The 20,038-nt window shown below is 33.7% G+C and overlaps 3 protein-coding genes across 4 annotated transcripts in view; 2 read left to right on the top strand and 1 right to left on the bottom strand.

Moving 5' to 3' along the window:
* LOC115449023 (semaphorin-1A) overlaps positions 1 to 10,060 on the top strand; it is a 34,907-nt gene extending 24,847 nt beyond the window's left edge. For both annotated transcript variants that reach the window (XM_037442622.1, XM_030176738.2), the window contains exons 5-11: positions 5,121 to 5,373; positions 5,546 to 5,739; positions 5,823 to 5,964; positions 6,050 to 6,731; positions 6,810 to 7,135; positions 7,217 to 7,406; positions 7,568 to 10,060. In XM_037442622.1, the coding sequence (XP_037298519.1) occupies positions 5,121 to 5,373; positions 5,546 to 5,739; positions 5,823 to 5,964; positions 6,050 to 6,731; positions 6,810 to 7,135; positions 7,217 to 7,406; positions 7,568 to 7,790 (2,010 nt within the window). In that variant the 3' untranslated portion in view covers positions 7,791 to 10,060. The remainder of the gene's footprint in view (positions 1 to 5,120; positions 5,374 to 5,545; positions 5,740 to 5,822; positions 5,965 to 6,049; positions 6,732 to 6,809; positions 7,136 to 7,216; positions 7,407 to 7,567) is intronic.
* Positions 10,061 to 11,205: 1,145 nt separating this feature from the next.
* Positions 11,206 to 13,261, bottom strand: LOC115455805 (protein ALP1-like). The gene is given in 3 exon segments (XM_030184536.2): positions 11,206 to 12,290; positions 12,293 to 12,565; positions 12,694 to 13,261. Coding segments are annotated over 3 exon segments (1,287 nt in total). The 5' UTR covers positions 13,108 to 13,261; the 3' UTR covers positions 11,206 to 11,690.
* Positions 13,262 to 14,794: 1,533 nt separating this feature from the next.
* Positions 14,795 to 17,824, top strand: LOC115455668 (methyltransferase-like 26). The gene is made up of 2 exons (XM_030184330.2): positions 14,795 to 15,274; positions 15,810 to 17,824. The coding sequence occupies exons 1-2, from the start codon at positions 15,228 to 15,230 to the stop codon at positions 16,447 to 16,449; spliced, it is 687 nt and encodes a 228-aa protein (XP_030040190.2). The 5' UTR covers positions 14,795 to 15,227; the 3' UTR covers positions 16,450 to 17,824.
* Positions 17,825 to 20,038: the final 2,214 nt, after the last annotated feature.

The following is a 20,038-nucleotide window of genomic DNA, read 5'->3' as shown; positions in this document are numbered from 1 at the left end:
CTAACGTACTAGCAATAGTCGGTCAGCGACCCACAAGCGAAGAAACGAAACCCTTAACGGGTACAGCAGGACAGGTTTATGTATCTAATCTTGCGCAAACAACTATAATATAACTATAGTACCTACTCAACTCCGTTACCTACCGCTGCACTCACGGTTTTTCTTAGTTACGACGCATTTCAGTTGTTACTACGTTTATTTTCTAAATCGAATAAGATTCTATTTACAATACTGAACCATATGCGAATAATAGCGTATGAAATATAGGAGTGTCTTTAGGTAAAATAATGTAACAGATATATGTACAAACAAGAAAAGTTTTAGAGCGGTTTGATATTGAGAATCATAAATCAAAGCCTTTATAGTGGAATGTTTTCTCTATTTTTACTGGGTGAATTATGTAGAGTTCTTGAATATATAAATTATTAGTAAGATATACGTCGTCGTATATTTGTTTCGTTGCAAAGTAAAATAAAATCGAAAGAAGATAATTTTTACATCGTCATCATATGAATCATCTTCACCTGTTATGAATAATATAAAATTTACAACCTATGATTGTGTATTCATATCTGGCAAAGTTATGTAAAGGCTCTTTCCACTTTACTGTTGTTGCTGAACGCCGATCTGAAAAGTTGTTATATCTCCCATATATAATTCATTCAAAGCTAAGATTAATGGCAGCACAATGTGCATATAAAATAAAAATACGAAATGGACGGACGCAGGGACGAGAGGCTGTTTGGCACTGAGCCAGACACTGCTAACATAACTCTCATCAAAAAATGGTCCTGTATTTATAGCCATCTGTTTTATTTGTTGATATAAAACAGAGTTGTTTTCAATGACATCGCACAATGATTTTTCTATCTGCACTACAAACACAACTTCTAAAATAATTACATGATGTTTCTTGAAACTTATTCAATTACGATGCACTGAGCATTCGTGCCAACTAGGGGTCGCAAACCGGTATCCCGGATTTCGAAAATACCGGAATACCGGACCAAATAAAGAACTTCAAAATACCGGTATTGATTTTACAAATACCGGGATTTTCGGTATTTTATTTTTATAAAATTCAGTACAAAACGTCTGTATAATTATTAATTTTTCGAGTTTTATATCGCAAAAATTTAAGCTGCTTGCAATTTCATTCATTCGTATAGGCGTATATTCTATAAAGAGCGAGCAAAATACATGGTATAAACCATGTATTTTGCTCGCTCTTTATAAAAGTAGCAATATAGCCATAAGGCTATATAGCAATATAGCCTTATGGCTATATTGCTACTTTTGTTTTGTTCTAAGCATAGCGGTGTTAACTGTTAATTGTTATTTTAATAGAACTTTTAAGAAATATTTTTTGTTCTTTAAAGTCTATCCTCATTATTAATAGACGTTATTTATCTAAGGACGGAGCATTGCTGTGATAACAAGTCTGTTTCTTAGTGCTGACGGCATGGCAGTCTTCGCAGTGCGTAGACGTAGGGCCGTTGTGATTGGCTAATATTGTGATACAACTTGAATCTAGTTGGCTGTCAGATTAACAAAGCTGAACAAACAGCAAGCTGTCAGATAAACAAAGCTGAGAAACATAACAGGGGGAATAGATGTAAAATACAACCTGTTTAAAAGCCTTGAGCTGCCTACAATAATGGCCTGGTATTTCGCGGGGTTTACCGAAAGGCCGAAATTGTCCTTATTTACCCTATCTACAGCTGCGGACACATAATCGACTTGCTCCTAAGAATACATTTGCAAGTCATCAGCATACAGATGGTACGCACATTGAAGATTTTGTGTTAAAAGGTTTATGAAGATAGAGAACAATAATGGGGAGATTATGCCGCCTTGAGGGACGCCACAGTCTATATCACGCCAGCTAGACGAAGAATCGTCTAGGCGCACCAACTGTACCGTGGGCGAGATCATAAGGTGGGAGAGGTTTGCAAGAAGAATGTCGTGACTGACTGTATTGAAGGCGTTGGAAAAATCAACCAAAAGCCAAAACAGTGACATTGGAATCCTCCATGCCCGCCCTAATATCGCCAGTCACTTTGAGGAGTGCAGTAATAGTGCTATGGCCAGGCCTGAAGCCAGACTGGAGTGGGCACAGTAGGTTGTTTCGGTGCACATGCTCAGACAGTTGCTTGTGAGCACAGGCCTTGAGCACTTTCAAGAGAAAAGGAGAATGGATATGGGACGGAAATGCTTAGCAAGTGATGGGTTAGGGATTTTAGGAAGAGGGATAGCAATAGCTGTCCGCCACAAAGACGGAAAGATACCAGTACTGAGGGAGGCGTTAATGATATGGGACATGATTGGTAGAAGTTGGTCCAGGATAGGGATTATCATGCGACGACTGATGTTGTCACAGCCAGTAGCATTGGATTTAATGGACAGTATGACTTTTCTAATTTCACCCAACGACACAGAAGAAAAATGAAAAGTATTAATGTTAGGCCTGGATAGACCCGCTAAGAAATCCATGGTACGACGCCTAGTTTGGTGATCAATCATGGTAACAGATGTGAAATGTTGATTAATGTCATCCAAACCAATAGTCGCACCGTGGACATCTATGTTTTTAACTTTGCCAATACCCAGAGTTCCGAGGAATCTCCAGATACTGGCTGGCGAGTAAGAAGAAATATTACTGAGAATATGTCGGCGTTTAGCATTACGTACCATATGGTTACACCGATTCCTTGCAGCCTTAAAAAGGCACCAGTTCTCCTCCGATCGATCCCTTCTGTACTGGCGAAAAGCCCGATCCCTTCGTCTCATCGCCATCCTAACTCCATGTGTAATCCATGGTGCAGGAGGACGTTTTAATTTAATTTTCTTTAAAGGGGCCTGGGTATCAAAGAGTGCAGTGACAGCGCGGTTAAAAATTGCGACTTTATCGTCAACAAAGGTGGCTGCCAATAGGTGATCCCAGTTAAAGTTAGCAGCATCTCCTTTCAACTTATCCGCATCAATGCGACCAAAACTACGCAAGTGCAATATCTTAGAGGGGAACTTGGGAAGTTTTAGGGCGTAAGATATGTAGATGAGATCATAGTGAGTGAAGCCAGGAGCGGGAAATTGACCGTGAGAGAAAACAGGGGAAGGAGCAGAGGTGAGGATAATGTCAAGTCAAGTGTCGTGACCATCCATATTATGGTGGGTGGCTTGCAGTGGTAGGACATGCAGTTTAGCAGAATCAAGGACAATAAGGAGTTTACGAGATCCATGATGATCCACCCGTGATGATTTGATGAGCATATTGTGATCTTATAGATTCCAGAACTGTTTCCAGACTGGAGAAGTAATCAAGAGATGGGGGACAGTAAATAACACCTAGTAAGGTTTTCACTCTCTTGACCCAAACCTCAAGAAACAGAAATTTCGCATAAGCAGAATAAGAAGCAGAGGAAGATATTACAGTTTTATATTTTAGGTCGCTACATAAATATATAGCGACTCCGCCCCCTATCCTGTCAACTCGATCATTTCTAATCAAAATGCAATCAGGGAGGGGGTAAAGAGTAGAAGGAAGGTGAGGTTTGAGCCAGCTCTCAGAAATCAGAACGGCATGAACGTTGGCTTACGAAAATAATCTCTTTTCATTCAGCCTTTAACTAACCACTAAGCTGTCATTAAAATTTGACATTTAATTACTAACTTAAATGTATATTTTCTATTTTTTCTAATATTTCCTCAAATACCGGAAATACCGAAAATACCGGAATACCGGAATTTATTTTAGGTCAATACCGAAAATACCGGTTTCGAAAAATGGTCCGGTATTGCGACCCCTAGTGCCAACGGACAAACATCTATTAATTTCAACTGCGTGTCTATTTGTGTTAAATGATAGAACAGTTAATATACGAATTCATTTCAGAGGTACAGATTTCCGCTTGGATACAAGTAATGTTCATTATTATTAACCAGACTGCTACACCCGCATTAATGAATTTTCGCAAGATAAAAAGTACTTCATTCATTTGGATGAATTCAACGTTTTATGCATTTTCTTGTTGTATATGAGTAGGTAGAGGTAAAATTTTATTGCTCGGATACAAATAAAATTGCCTATATATTTTAATTGCCAATATATTACCGACGCCCTATTTTTTTTTAAATCAAAGTTAGTTTCTTGCTTTGTTGTCTTCAGTGGAAACCGCCTTTAGAAGAGTCGGAAGAGTGAAAGTATTCATTTGTTTTAAAGCCCACTTTTAAAATAGTTTTAAACCCAAACAGTTCGTAAAAGTTATAAACAAATATTACATAATTCATATAATAGTATTAGGAATCAAATGCTTTTCTTTTTTGATAATCCATATTTTGCTGTAGTTGATTAAATTATTTCTAATTTATTCGCTCTTAGACTGAATGTAAGCGCTCAGTATTTGGATTTGAATAAATGAACATTTAGTACCTATAACTTTTTAACTATATCTTAGTTTAGGAATTTATTCTAGTAAGTCATATAATAATGGAGTGGAATGTTCTATTAGCGATTTTCATATTACACTAGCAACTTCATCAATGTTATCTACGGCTTGTTTCTAGGGATGAGAAAGCATATTACCTAATGTCTATTCCTAGATAGGTACAAAAGAGTTTAAGAAAAGCCTACACCAAGATATAGACAAGATTTTGCAGTATTTATATACTGCCGATGTATTTGACCGCAACGTACGTTGAAATTTTTATGAAAAATAATTCGGTGCTAAAATCGCTATTCTGTTAACAATATGTGCGCAAAACGAACCAAGAACGAAAGATAAACTAAGACTCGCGAATAAAATATTCACGCTGGAAAATACCTTTTCAGTTTGCGTAGTGTACTAAAATAAGACACAAAAATATTCAGTCACCTTTGAAGTAGTGGAGTAAAAATAAAAAAGCAGCATTAGTAAAAGAAGGCGTAGTTGAAATATCTTCAAATCTACTTTAAATCTCCAAAATTATAACGTCACAAAGGTAGTCTATACACCCCAATTGTATTTCCTTTTAAAATATTTTAGAAGTTTTAAAATATTTACTTCTGTAGGCATTATTGGTCTTACTTATAGATTTTGAGTAACGAGTCCATTAGTTAAAATATCTTATTTTTATCTTTCCAGCGTTTACAATGGCAGTCAACCGACGCCCACAGGGAGTTATGTCAAGTCAAAGGTAAATCAGCAGATGAATGTCAGAATTACCCAAGAGTGGCAGCACGGTCGCAAGGACGTCTTCTGGTATGTGGAACAAACGCCTTCAAGCCCCTATGTCGAAAGTACGCAAGCCATTCACCAAGTCATCCGATTGAAGAATTCGATGGATCCGGCCGCTGTCCTTACGATCCTCAACACAATTCTACCTCGATATTTGTAGGTAAGGAAAAATAAGTAAAGTCTGTTTGTTTTTTATAGTAATCGAGAAAATCACATGCGAACATGACAAGAAATTCAATTTTAAATAATAAACCTAATTAATTCCGATTTATTTGCGACACTTTTAATAACTTATTTTATTAAGAAGTAATCAATCTTGTTTTATTGTGTAGATGATCAGCTGTACACAGCGACAGCAGCCGATTTTTCTGGAACGGATCCACTTATCTATCGGGAACCAGTCCGAACAGAACGATCAGATCTGCGATTGTTAAACGACCCTTCGTTTGTTGGAGCAGTTGCTTCCACAAGTCATGCCTATTTCTTCTATAGAGAAACTGCTGTCGAGTACATGAACTGCGGAAAGGTCAGTATTTCAATAATGGTTACAATTTGTGACTTTACTAAATCTACGGAATTAAATAAACATTTAAATATGTCTTTCGACAGGCCGTGTATTCAAGGGTAGCAAGAATTTGTCTGAACGATAAAGGAGGACCTCATAGCTTTAGCGATCGATGGACATCATTTTTGAAAACACGTCTAAATTGTTCCATGCCTGGCGAATATCCATTTTATTTCGATGAAATCCGTAAGTATTTACCTAAATTTTTGAGTAAATTAGAGTTCCTTTACGTCGATACGTAGGTACGTTATAAATAAAATATATTTTTTAGAATCTACAACAGAACTAATTAGTGGAGAATATGGTAGTGGCAATAACCGCAATGACATCATTTACGCAGTATTTACTACACCTCAAAATGCTATTGGTGGTTCAGCTGTATGCGCTTTCGCAATGAGGGACATTATGGATGCATTTGAAGGCGCATTTAAGGGTCAAGAGACTATTAATTCTAACTGGTTACCTCTAGAAAAAGAAAAAGTACCTCAGACAAAACCGGGATCTTGCGTGGAAGACAGCAGGACGCTCTCCGATTCAACAGTTAACTTTATTAAAACACATCCACTGATGGATAAAGCAGTACCCTCGTTTCTAGCACGACCTATTCTTATAAGAGTAAGTCTACAATACAGATTTTCTGCTATAGCTGTACATCCTCAAGTTCAAGCTATGAATGGCAACAAGTTTGATGTCATATACGTCGGTACTGATGACGGTCGAGTTATCAAAGGCGTAAATGTAGCTTCTAACGAAGGCGTTTTCGATAGTAGTGTCGATGAGTACAGCAGAAATCCTGTGAGAACGGCTGTTATATCTGAAGTACAAGTATTACCTCAAGGAGTACCAATAAAACAAATGCATATCGCTCTCACAACAGAAAAGTTGATAGTCGCGTCGGGCGACATAATAAAAGCTGTCACTCTGTCGCATTGTGGGAACGTGCAATCGTGCAGGTATGAATTGACATTTAGGATTTCAATTTCAATAAAAAGTGTAACGTTTGTTTAATGCCTATTTATCTTTTATTTTAGGGAATGTGTTGCGTTACAAGATCCTCACTGTGCATGGGATTCTAAGATTCAACAATGTTCATGGGTTGGAAATAGACAGTTTCCAAATCCGGAGAGATTTCTACAAAATGTAGAAACTGGAAAGACTGAAGTATGTAATAAGCTACCAGCGTTATCGACCGGTGATCGACATTCTAATAGAAACCAAGGCACAAAAAAACTGTCAACTTCAGAAAGCGAAACACACATAAAAAGTGATGACATTCAGAATGAAATACTGATTGAAGTTGTAGAAACAAATGTATTATCAGAAGAAAAAAGTACCACCAACAGTAAACACGAAACAGGTAAAAAGAATACATTTCAATAATATCAGTTTGTAATTTTAGTGATTATAAAATTATACTTATTTTATTTATATCTTTTAGATTTGCTGACGGTCGAAGCAGCCGATGGCAATATATACAGTGCACAAGCTTTATTCACAGCAGTAGTAACATCGTGTCTTGTTACACTTATGGTGGGATTCGTTATAGGATATTTGTTTTCGCGACGATTTCGTCATCCATTTCTTGCCGATACCTCACCATTCAATGAACAACATAATCGTTTAAACAGGTACGTGAACAAAAAAACGTTGTTCCATTATTCTTATAAACAGATTTTTTCTTTATCGTGTTTTACTCTCTATTATATTTTAAACACCTGCACCACGCCATAAAAATCATATTTATCGATTTTATTCAGGCACAGAAAAATAATACAAATTCATTTTTCAGATTGAGCGCATTAGAAACACCATTAAATGCAAATACGGCGTACATGCCACCGAGATCGAAAAACGTGAATATGGTGGCAAATGTTTGTCCCATTACGAAGCAAGACAATTTACATCTAGAACTCGGGAAGGAAAGAACACTCGACCTCCGAAATTCCACCGAATCCCTTGACAAGGATCTCAAGTGCGGTACTTTACAAAAAGTGAAAAAGACTTATATTTGAAATATACCTAAACAAACTGTGTATGGATCCATAACAGAGTGATAAAAAAAACATGAACGTAACGTGTGTGCCAATCTACCGAGGAAATCGGCTACGGCAATGTATGTGTTGTGTGGACGTTTTAATGACTGTAAATATTGTATCTTTAACTTAATGTACAGTGTCGATTATCTATGAAGATAAAAGTATCGTAAATAACGTTATCTGATACTCCTTACTCAAAAGAAAATTGCATTTACGATGGATTTGTAATGGACCTTCTAGAGTACTCAGTATAACTAGTTAATACTAAAGCTGATATGTTTTTCTTATAGTAGATACATTTTATACAATATGTTAATCATTTATATTGGACATATTTTAAGAGCTATCAAAAATTGATCGAAGCCGTAGATGTTTTTTTAAACAGCTTTAGTATTATTTGACATTCCATAAGAATATTTTCTAGATTAGCGAGGTGGTTGAGTGCTGTGTAAATATAGTTCATATTTGTAAATACATAGTTATAACCGGCCAACGGGCTCAAGGAACAGGTTTGACGTAGTCAAACTCGAGACGTGAATGTCTAAACTATGATGATCAGTCCAAAAAAACTGAACAAGTACAGTACTGTTAGAGGATAATGGAAATTAAGTAAATATAAATAATTAAGGAGCAAAATCGCGTTTGTGCGCGTATTCCCGAGGGTCGCGGGTACTAATGTAGGTAAACCTACGACTGAATAAAATTCGACTATGTTGTAAATGAATTTCGAATCAAAAAGAAATAAAGCCGTAATATTATTTATATGATACAACTGGTTATAAATTTTGTTAATGTATAAAATCATTATAATAGCATATTACTGTGCTAAGTGCATAGTGCCTTGTAGGTTGCCAATATAGTGCCTAATGTTAGAATACATCAGGACAAAGAATAGGATATTATAAAGCAAGCAATGCTTTCTGGTATATAGTTGTTGACGTTTGAATTGCTTTAAATTGGGAATATTTATTGTGTAGAAATGTGTCATATTTATGCACAATATACTTACATATGTACTATCTGATATTATCATAGTTTGGTTATAACTTTTGCTATTTTAGTATCTTACAACTATTCCAGTTCTGTTTTATGACTTACAATGTGAATTAAATTGTTATTAGGCTGAAGTAACCACCAGAAACAAAAAAAATCAATTGTTCCCACCGTATAATCAAAGCCTTTTAATTTAAGCAAAAATTATAATCTTTTTTGTACATAATTGTAGTAGAAAATTACACCGTTTAAGTAAATTCTTATAAAGTGCTTAACACCCGAAACCCACTGGAAGGACAACACGGCAGGATATGCTTTTGAGTCTCTACATGCAAGCGAACACTGACTGAATAATTATTAATCAGCGGTATCTTTAGGCACACGGAAGCATCAATAACCGTATCGGTTTGTTTGTGGAACTACATACTTATTACTAAAATTCCAACTATAATATTGTAACATTAGAGTTTAAATACCATTTGCCACCTTAAAATCCCCTTCTGAGACTACCCGTCAGTGGTTGCCGGGTTAATAGAGCAAATATTTTCAAACTTATTTTTATTTTGAAACAATGAAATAATATATTTTAGATAATAAATAGCTACTCGCTCCTTCAAACTTTAGTAAGCATTAGTTACCCTACGTCTATTAAGATCCTATCCTCGAAACTACTGGGTTTTATTTAGATTTTTTGCCTATATTAAGTATTCCTCTGGAAAAGGTATTTTGATTTCGTTTCCTAGCCATTAGTCTCATATAGTTTAAAAAAAAGTGCAGTTCTATGAGTTACGCTATTATTAGAATTACGTTGACAGTCGGAAGTAACATATTTTGATCCTTTTGCCACAAAAACATTGATGGGCATTGTTAACATGCTTTTATTTATAACGTTTCTAAAATTAAAACAATTTTCAATGTTAAATAAGTATGTTTAATGATATCTAATAATGTAAATATTAAAGGTTTTGTTAACAATATTATAAAAGGTCAATGAATGTCATCTTTATATCCTTATTTCACAGTGTTATTCTCATATAGAACTCTCGGTTCTCGTTTAAATCTTTATTATGCTATATACTCCGATGAAGGACTAATGTAGGCAAAAAATCAAAATACAAACTCAATTGAATTCAAAAATGGGATCCTACTAAACGGAGGGCATCTTTGTATTGTAATTTATGCAGACTTGTGTATATGTTTTTCAAATATTTTTATTTATATTTTTTACATTTCAATAAACCAATTTAATTATGGCCAATTATATCAATTAAGAGAAGAATATAAGTATTATTATATTCATGTCTTTGTTTTCTTTCCCTGGATCGTATGAACATTTAATTCAACCTTTTTGACGGGCATTACAATATAAGTAGTAGCTTTCTAGACACGACTTTTGGATCGTCTAATTTCCAAAGCCAGTATATTTTCTAAGTTTATTTGTCAAAGATGGGACCATATTTCTGCCCTTTACTAGAACATAGATTATAATTGTAACATATTAGCGTCTTTAGAGAAATATGAATGAACCAAGCTCTATAGTTGAAACGTTTACTCTTTGGTATACCTTCAAATTCATTTTTAAATTGTCTCGAGCGGTCTAGACCCGTCACTAGAGGCCTGTTTCGCAACTCCTGACTAATTTCGTCACATAAATGTATAAACCGAATAAATACAGAAATCACACTCTAATCTATGCTCCCAAATAAAGGGTAATGGAATGAGTACCATCTATATAAGCTGTTAACGATAACTATCAAACAAAATTTATTTGAAACTTTTAAAACAGCCCCCGAGTCCCTGATTAACGTATAGGAAACTTGGAAACTTTATATCCTGGAACTATGACCAATAACTAGTAAAAATAAAGCAGAAAACAATGGATACTAATAACTTTGTGTTACAATAAGAGAAAGAAGTATATAATTTTTTAAAATATTGGTAGCAATTTTGCTTACCTGAAAACTAAAAGTAGTATATTCCAAAGACGCACAGCCTCTACAGTAAAAGAAAAATTTAATACAACTTATAAAAAACAATGGCTATGGTATAGAAAGTAACATGTGACCCACACAAATCGAACACTTCTACGAGCTTTCATATTACACCCGGTTAGATCTTAATGCCAGCTGCATCTAACAGTAGTTGGAAATAACATTTTCAAAGTTGACTTAAGGCCTCCCGACAAGTCAATTACATCCCGTTAATATTGTATCGCATCTACTTCCGCTTCGCCACGGAACAAAGGAAAGTGGGCAGCCCTTATCTTATCCTACTCTAATGGATGGATGCAACACACTCTTTTGAGCATATTGCGACAACGATTATGCTTTCATCCAGGGTATAATATCAATGAATTCATGTGGATAAATTGTACAAAATTACCCAAACACCGTGCCTCTTTTCGCACTTCGCAACGTAGTCTTAGCGCCGCCTTAGGCTCTATCTACACTCACCGAATATTAGAATAGTATCAGCCCCGGATCAATAAGGGGCAAGCCTGGGCCCATGCCCCGGCCATGCATTACTTCAAGGGGCGGCAAATCCAAACTTGGCAGACAAATACACAACTCATAATTAACGCAACTTTGACTACTGAGACATCCAGAACATTACACACATAAATTATTTCCCGCGGAGCGCCAAATGATCATGATGATGATGACAAAGTTAAAGATATAGGTGGTTAGGGCAGCATTATCCAGATTTTGCCCCGCCTCCAAAAAATTCAAGATCCGAGACTGAATACTATACTTAATCTACTACATGTAAAGTAAGGATACTATTCAGTATATATTTACAGTAAACTATTAAAACAACAATGTATACTTATACCCTAATAACAATTATTTAAAAAAAAATGTTTGCTATACTTTATACAAGTATTTATTCCTCAAGATCCATATAATTAATATAATTACACAAAAACTGTCTTTTCTCCTCTGCTGTTTTAACAATATCTGTATTTATGCTAACACCATCATCACACAACACAATTTCCTCTTTTACATCAGAACATCCTTCTTGCATTAAAATAAAATTATGCAGAACACAAGCTGCTGAAATCAAATAATTCACAGATTCCATTTTAACAACATCTATGTGATTAAGTTTCCTGAATCTCTCTTTCAACAACTCAAACGCCCGGCCAATATAACTGCGGGCTTTCCAATGAACTTCATTAAACTTCATTTCTTCACTTGTCAGTAATTCTTCACTAGTAAAAGGAGTTATTACATTCATTTTGAGACGATAATCAGAATCTCCTAATATGTGATTATCAAAGTCAACAAAGTTTTTTAATTCATGTGATAGCGGACTCTCTTTGAAGACCCTGTTTTTCCTTAGTTTTCCTTTTTCTCCTATATAAATGTCCATAAACATCAGAGATTCATCACATACAGCTTGTAATAACACCATTTCTGGTTTTTCTTTTCTATTTCTTTGTGGTCCAACTTTAAATCTACAAGCATCTATAAATCCTACGCCAATTGGGGGAATTTAAATCTACTGGTTACTTTAATCCTAGTTATGTGTTGCTCCTCCGATGACGGCCAGCTAATAAAATGATATCTGTTCTCAGTTAGCAGAGAAGCAATCTCATTAAAAATATAACTGACTGATGATTTATGCAAGCCAAACATTTTCCCAATATCATTGTATGAGGAATCATTTAGTAAGAACCAAAGGAACACATGCACTTTTTTATCAAGTGGAATATTTCCCGGTTTGATATAGCTTTTCATAAATGTTATCAGTGCCTGTAAATAGACAAAAGTTTATCTTAATTTTTTTTTTATTAATAGTTTAATACAATGAATATTATAAATACACTTTTTAAACCACAACAAAATTTAAACTTTTACTTAAAAAAAAATGTAATATTTACCTCAACTGTACTTCGCTTCATTTTAAACTTATTGACATATTCAATATCAGTAAAATTTTGTATGACCAATTCATAAAAACATTTAACTCGCCGAATAGAAACACCCAACAAACACTCATCAGAAACAGACTGTGAAACTTGATTATATTCTCTTTTCATTAAATCTCCCAGAGTATTTAAATTATCATGATTTTCATTTATAACATTTGCTATTGACACCACTAGCCTGTTCACTGTGCAAACATTTTCGCTGTCTAGAAATAAATCCATTATGAATTCTTTATCAACATTTTTCATCTTTTTATAATTTTTATTCGTCATAATCATTATAAATTTAGTCAGTTGACTTAATAGTATACCAATGTATATACGTTGTGCTTTCTGTTTTAGTAACTTAATGTTTCTAGCTTTCATTTACAGAACAATTACAATAAAATTCTACTAGCACCACAACAAGTATTTCATTGATACATGTAAAACTTTAAATACATTATTCAGTTTTCAAACACAAAATGACAAAATTCTACCTTTACCCTCTCATCTGTCAGATGTCACGACTCACAATTGACAGTTGACAGTGTTGATAGCTGATAGGGGTGGACACTTAGAACATTTTGTGTAATTATGTTTGGGTTAGGATTTTTAAAGAATGATTATATATCTTAATACCATCACATAGAGTTTAGTTTTGGTTGACAAAAGGTAACATCAGGGTAACATCTTGTACCAACATATTAGACCAAAAATATAGAAAGTATGTTGGCTATTATGATAGATGGAAATTTGCCGCCATTATTAACGGTAGATTTGTTATTGTTCGACTTTATTTGCAAAATCTGTATAATTGCGATTTTGTTCAATAATCATTTAAGTTTTATGCCGAATACGTTGAGTTGAGCCTACTTCTCCGTTTCGTGTATATTTCTTCTTGAAGAAATTTGTGTATTGTGTGTTACGTGATATTGACTCTTACGAGGTAGTTACTCTTATTATTCCTAGATATTGACTCTAATTCTGTTTACATTTGTGTAGTTTATTTATTTTGTGTGCGAGAATGAAGAAAAGAATTAATGTGTATAAAAAATGTTAAGTTTGTGGCATACAATGGTACCCAAAATCAAACATATTTATGGCTAAATTTCCACTTGATCCACACCGGTAAAAGAACATTTATATTATGATTTAAAACATTACATAAAAGTGATGTATATTTAATTCAAATTTACAAACTCAAGTAGTCGTTGAAGAGAATACTCTAGATTATAGTTTCAATTCTATGCTTATTAACGTAATCAAAAAAGGCACGTGCGAAATCTATGAATTTGCCCTTTCAATGATTGTATCATAATAATTGTTGATTGGACGGAAAAACATCATATCTGTAAGGTATCAAAAATTTAAATTTCCATATAAAATTGGCAATATATAACGGAAAACTGGAGTATAATGAATTTTTGAGTAGGAGACCTAAACATTATACAATTTATACATAAGAAATTCACGTAATAATATTGTGTATTTTGTAATTAAATAAAGAGAATTATTAAAAATTGTGGACATTTTATTTTGAATATTCCAAATTCAATCATAATTTATACCAGTGTAAGATTTATGGACAGCAATTTTTATCGATATTATCGTTTGAATAAGGAACGTCCCTAGAGATGAGCAGATTTATAGTAAGTTGGCAGCCTTGCGTCATTTTTTTTGCGCTATGTTGGTACAAAATGTAACTCTAACTGCTCATGTATGTGCGTGAGCTCAAATTCAATGTACCAAGTGCCGCCTCTTCTTACGTAATATATTACTTAGTCTATGGTCTCAAGCTTATATCCAGCCATTAATCCAGCTTCTTGATTAGTCTGTTTCTTTCAGTCTGTGGAAGATGCAGTGATGCCAGGTATACATATTATTATTTATCTGTATTTAAATACACATACATTTTTTTTCGAGAAACTATTATACAGTTTTTTTTCTAATTTACATGTATTGAAACTAAAATTTTATACAGACTTCATGTTATACAGAGAATCCGTCTCGGTAACACTCACACTTGACAGATCACCGCTCCGTCTCGCGTCGTAGTGATTCATAGTGACATTCAATATTTTACTAGCTCTGTGATTCATTACATTCGAAACAACGTTCTGACGTTCATGAATTAGTTCAATTCAATGTTCACGAACTACATAAGGCTACATGTTACATTATGTAGTTAAATCTTTTTAAATAAAAATATATCTATACCGGTCAATAGTGAATCTAATAATAATTATTAAATAAATTCAAAAAGTATTAAATTACATACAGAAGACTTTAGTCCAAAATAATTTATTGTAATTTTACTAACTGTGACGTAAAAAAAATACTACAAATCCATGCAAAACCTGTCTACATTTGTGTAACACAAATATTTGAAATTTACCTCATAAAAATAACTGTAGATTATATGAGACTTCACAAAATTTACTGCCATAGCCATTGCCATCGTTCATAGCACGTTAATTCGCCTTAGCCGGGTGCTAAGGAGGCCAATGTCGAAGACTCAAGATTTCGCTTGTGGTTTTCACGAAAATGAAAGGTAGGATTCATATATAGCTATTCCTTAAATTTTTTTAAACTTTATGGTAGTATCTTACTTATATGTAATAAAAAAACTGAGTGAATAGAAGTAATTGCTGTTTACATGTGAGATCTAAAAATTGTTTGGTCCTGTTTTATACTGGTTTTAGTCTAGTGGCCGAAGATTAAGAGACCACAACTTACACTGTGAAACATTAGATGTCTTGGGTTCGATTCCTAAGTTGGTCAAAAACTTTATAAATTGTTGGTTCAAAAAACACGCGAGTTGATATGGCGATAGAATTGCATTTATCACATCTTGGTAGCAAATAAGCTTTACAATCAGTAGATGTATGGTGTATCTGCTAAAATTCCCCTATGAGAACCTTTATAGATACTGCTTTGCTATATATCTTGTACTATATGATTATTTCATATAGGCACCTTTCCCTTTGTACAACAATACAAGCATATCTAGGCCTCATATAGGGGAAATATATACCAATATGCATAATGTCTATTTGTGTATAAAGCAATGTATAAATTCATTTCAGTATTACAAATGAGAAGCTTATCTATCCAGCTGCATCAAGAAACAAAGAATCTATACTACAAGTCCTCAAGAGATTCCTAATTACTGACACAGAAAATGATGATGAAGAAAATCCTCTCTTTGTAGAGATAGCATCAGGCTCTGGACAACATGTGGCACATTTTGCACCACATTTTCCAAACTTCAAATTTCAGCCAACGGAAGTAGACAGTGCTCTATTAGGAAGTATCTCATACTATGCCAAACACTGTCCCACAAAAAACATTTTACCCCCGCTACACTTGGACATTTGTAATAGTTTATCTCAGTATGGGTTTAAAGAAGAAAGTATAGACTACATTTACAATGCTAATATGATTCACATAACTCCTTTTGAATGCACTATAAGGTTGTTTGAGAATGCAGGCCAATACTTGAAACGTGATGCATTCATGATCACATATGGTCCTTATGCTAAAGATGGAAGATTGTCACCAGACAGTAATATTCGGTTTGATGCTACTCTCAGAGATATTGATCCTTCATATGGTGTACGTGACATAAATGATCTGACTAAATTAGGAGAGAAAAATAATTTATCCCTTATTGATACTATTGAAATGCCTTCAAATAATAAGACATTAATATGGAAAAAAAATTAAGTAGTTCCCTGCTTTTTAAATATACATTATCCATGTAACCTAAGTACCTAATAGTATTATCCTGGCTAGGTAATGTAACAAACCGAGAAAAACTTGTAATTTAAAATGTCTGCTTCCAGTTACTTAATTCAGAACTATTAATTAAACTATAATGTTATGTGGCACTCATACACTATATAAAAAATGTACCCTGCTACAAAAAAATATTAACATCTAGAATAAATTACAAAAAAATATTGTTAGAAAGGAAATTTAAACCCAAAGTGAGGTTTATCAATTTTTTAAGTATGTTGTCATATCCAAATATTTAAGTAACCACTAACCATTTCTGATAAGGCACATTTGCTCCCTCTACTGTATAATTCCAGAAAATATCTCAAAAACCTACTCAGTATTTTAGACTTTATATGTATATTCTCATAGACTGAATTTACTTTACAAAATACTCTATTTATTATAGAATAAAGATCATAAATAATGACACACTGAAAGTGACTGCATATAATAATATAGCACTAAACTGGAAATTAACATAAGTAGAAATCATTTCAGATTAACAATTTTATTTTATGTTTATATGCGCTATACGGTGCGTTCGGCTAATTTCGTGTTGCAGGAGTCTCGTAAATATTTTTTTTCCAATAAAATATTTAAGCGGTACCGGCATTTTATACATGAAACTGGTTATTATTAATGCTACTTTATGTGATAATTTAATCATCTTCCAATTCTCTCCGTATAAGCTTAAAAATAGGTGATAATATCTGTATAGAAATTTAAAACACATAGAAAAGATCGGACGTTCGCGAGGTAAGTTCGAACTTAATTCTAATAACGATTATAATGATTATAAGGTCCACAAAATCAAATAGAAGTCTCGATCAGTGTCAAGAAGTACGAAATCTACCTTTTGTTTCACAGCATACCTATTCTTGGTCGTAGCATCAACTTTCGTATACTTACAGGGCGGGGCAGAAAGAAACAGCGTCGCCGCCTATGTAGCCTAAACTAAATAATAGTTTCACTGTATTTATCGTTAAACGATCTTACCCGAACGCACCTTAATACTTTATAAAGTCTGATAATGTTTACAGTAAGTAATATTTATATTATCATAAGATTTGACAAGATAATTCTGGACTGAGCTAAATCTATGTGGAATACTTTAATTTTATTTTAATGTCAGTGCGCACTTGATAATATAATGGCACGTCACAACGATTTTTATAAAATTATCGTTAAATATTGCACAGAAACTCTGAAATACCTAATATAAGTGGTATAGTTCAAATAAATTATTATGTTTTTTGTCTTAACTCGTTAACAGTTTATTTTTCGTCACACCAAGCAACATAATATAACTATTTAAGAAGAATATTTTAGTATATAATATTATCGAATTTATTAGTCTATTTATATTTAGTGGAAATATCTACTAAATATTGGTGTAAATGCCACTGATTTCAACTTATCTGACAAATTGAATTGAATAACCATTCATCACATAAGTATATAAGAAAACTCAGAATCTAGGGATTGGAAATTAAAACAAGTAATGTCTTGAAACCACTTATTATTCAAGTCGACTGCTCTTTACGAGTCTCGAACACAGAATGCTCTCCGCCTCAACCGTTTGCTAACTACCTAGTCTTGCCATAAATATTGTAATAAAGAAAAAAGAAAATTGTTAACTGCAAATAACATTTATTACTTTTACAGTGTGTCAGTTTAATACATAAATATAAAACAATTAAAAATATAAAAAGCTTATTCGAAGTGGTCTCCATTGGCTGCAATACAGTCCTTTAAACGATGAGGCCAGTTATCAATAGAAGCACGCACTCTTTCCATGGGAAAATTCTTCACTGCCAATCGTATAGATTGTTTTAGGGACTCCAAATTATCATGGCGTTTAGAGCAAGCTGTACTCTCTAAAACTGACCACAAATCATAATCCAGCGGATTAAGATCGGGACTAGACGACGGCCAGTCTTCAGCTCTGATGAAGTCCGAAACGTTCGATTCCAACCAAGACTGCGTGGACCGAGCTTTATGACCCGGCGCCGAGTCTTGCTGGAAGGACCATACTTGGTTATTGAACATGGTGATGTTAAGGGGCTTAACTACCTTCTCAAGAATGGTATCTTGATACACTTGTGCCGATGTTTTGATACCTTTTCACAAAAATATGGCTCAGTCACTCCTTCATAGCTAACACCCCACCAAACCATCACTGAAGTCGGATAATGTCCACGTTGCACTCTGTCGACTAATTGGGAAGCTTCCTTAGAGCTTTGAGCATAAATACGGTCATTTTGTTTGTTAAAATGTTGCTCAATTGTAAAAATTTTCTCATCCGTAAACAAAATTTTTCTGTGACCTCCCTTTGCGTACCGCTTCAGTAGTTGTTTCGATTTTACCACCCTATTCTTCTTTAAATTATCAGTTAAGAAATGGCCAGTGCGTCTCTTATAGGCTGCAAGTCCTAAGTCATCTTTTAAAATACGCGACATGGTTCTAGGTGCTATCTTCATTTCCCGAGATAAAATCTTTTGCTTTCGGACAGGATTTCTTCGAATTCTTTCCCTTACTGCTTTGACCACCTTTTTCGTACGAACACTACGTGGACGGCCAGATCTTTTCTGTCACAAACAGAGGAGGTCTCATTGTACCTATTAATAGCCCGGTACACAAACATTTTACTAATACCAAGTGTATGGAGAGTTTTAAAAATTGCATTTGGCTCCATACCTACTTTGTGTAATGCTATCACAGCGATTCGGTTCTCTTTATCACCCCACACCATTTTAATATCGCAAAATATTTTACAATGTATTGGCGCCAAAATGAGAAAACACAATGAACAATCGTATAAAAATGACAGATTCGAAATTCAAATGTAATATTTTTTTATAATTAAGTGTAACAGTATTTATGGCCAGACTAAGTATATAAAGTCATGTCGAGTCAAAACACTTCCTTTTTTTTAAAAAAAATTTGGTCGACCTAGTCAATTGACTTTCTCAAAATTATTAAAACAGTCAATTGACTTACTTTATAAAGTATTGAAATCTTACGCTCCTATTTCTTGTAATTTAATTGAATACATAAATATCATGAAAATATCGATAATACTACTCAATTCATAATAATATAACAAGTATAATTAAATTTACGTAGATAAGTAGTTACTACAAATTTAGGCTCACGATCTAAAATCTAAATTAAAGTAAAAAGTAGATTTATATTATATAATTATTGACCGAAAATTTAATAAAAAAAACTCGTATGTATTATTATTATTATGTACTTAATTTAACTGCTAGTATTTTCTAATCATCCGTACGACATCATTTTCTTTATGTTTGTAATATAAATACTACAAAATCAGGCTAGGTAAAAAAAAATCCTACTTTTGAGAACTAAGTAGCCCTTCAATTGAAATATCATAATAGTGATAACTGTTAAAATATTTGACTTACTTATTACAGGATCAGGTCTGCAAAATTATTACTGTCTAATTCAAATACCTAGGTTAAATAAATAGAAAACTTGAAAATAATTTTTCAATACATAGGTACGCATAAAG

Source organism: Manduca sexta, chromosome 25 (assembly GCF_014839805.1).
Source record: "Manduca sexta isolate Smith_Timp_Sample1 chromosome 25, JHU_Msex_v1.0, whole genome shotgun sequence".
Lineage (NCBI taxonomy): Eukaryota > Metazoa > Arthropoda > Insecta > Lepidoptera > Sphingidae > Manduca > Manduca sexta.
Note: the sequence above shows the minus strand (reverse complement) of the source record. Positions and strands in the feature narration are given on the sequence as shown.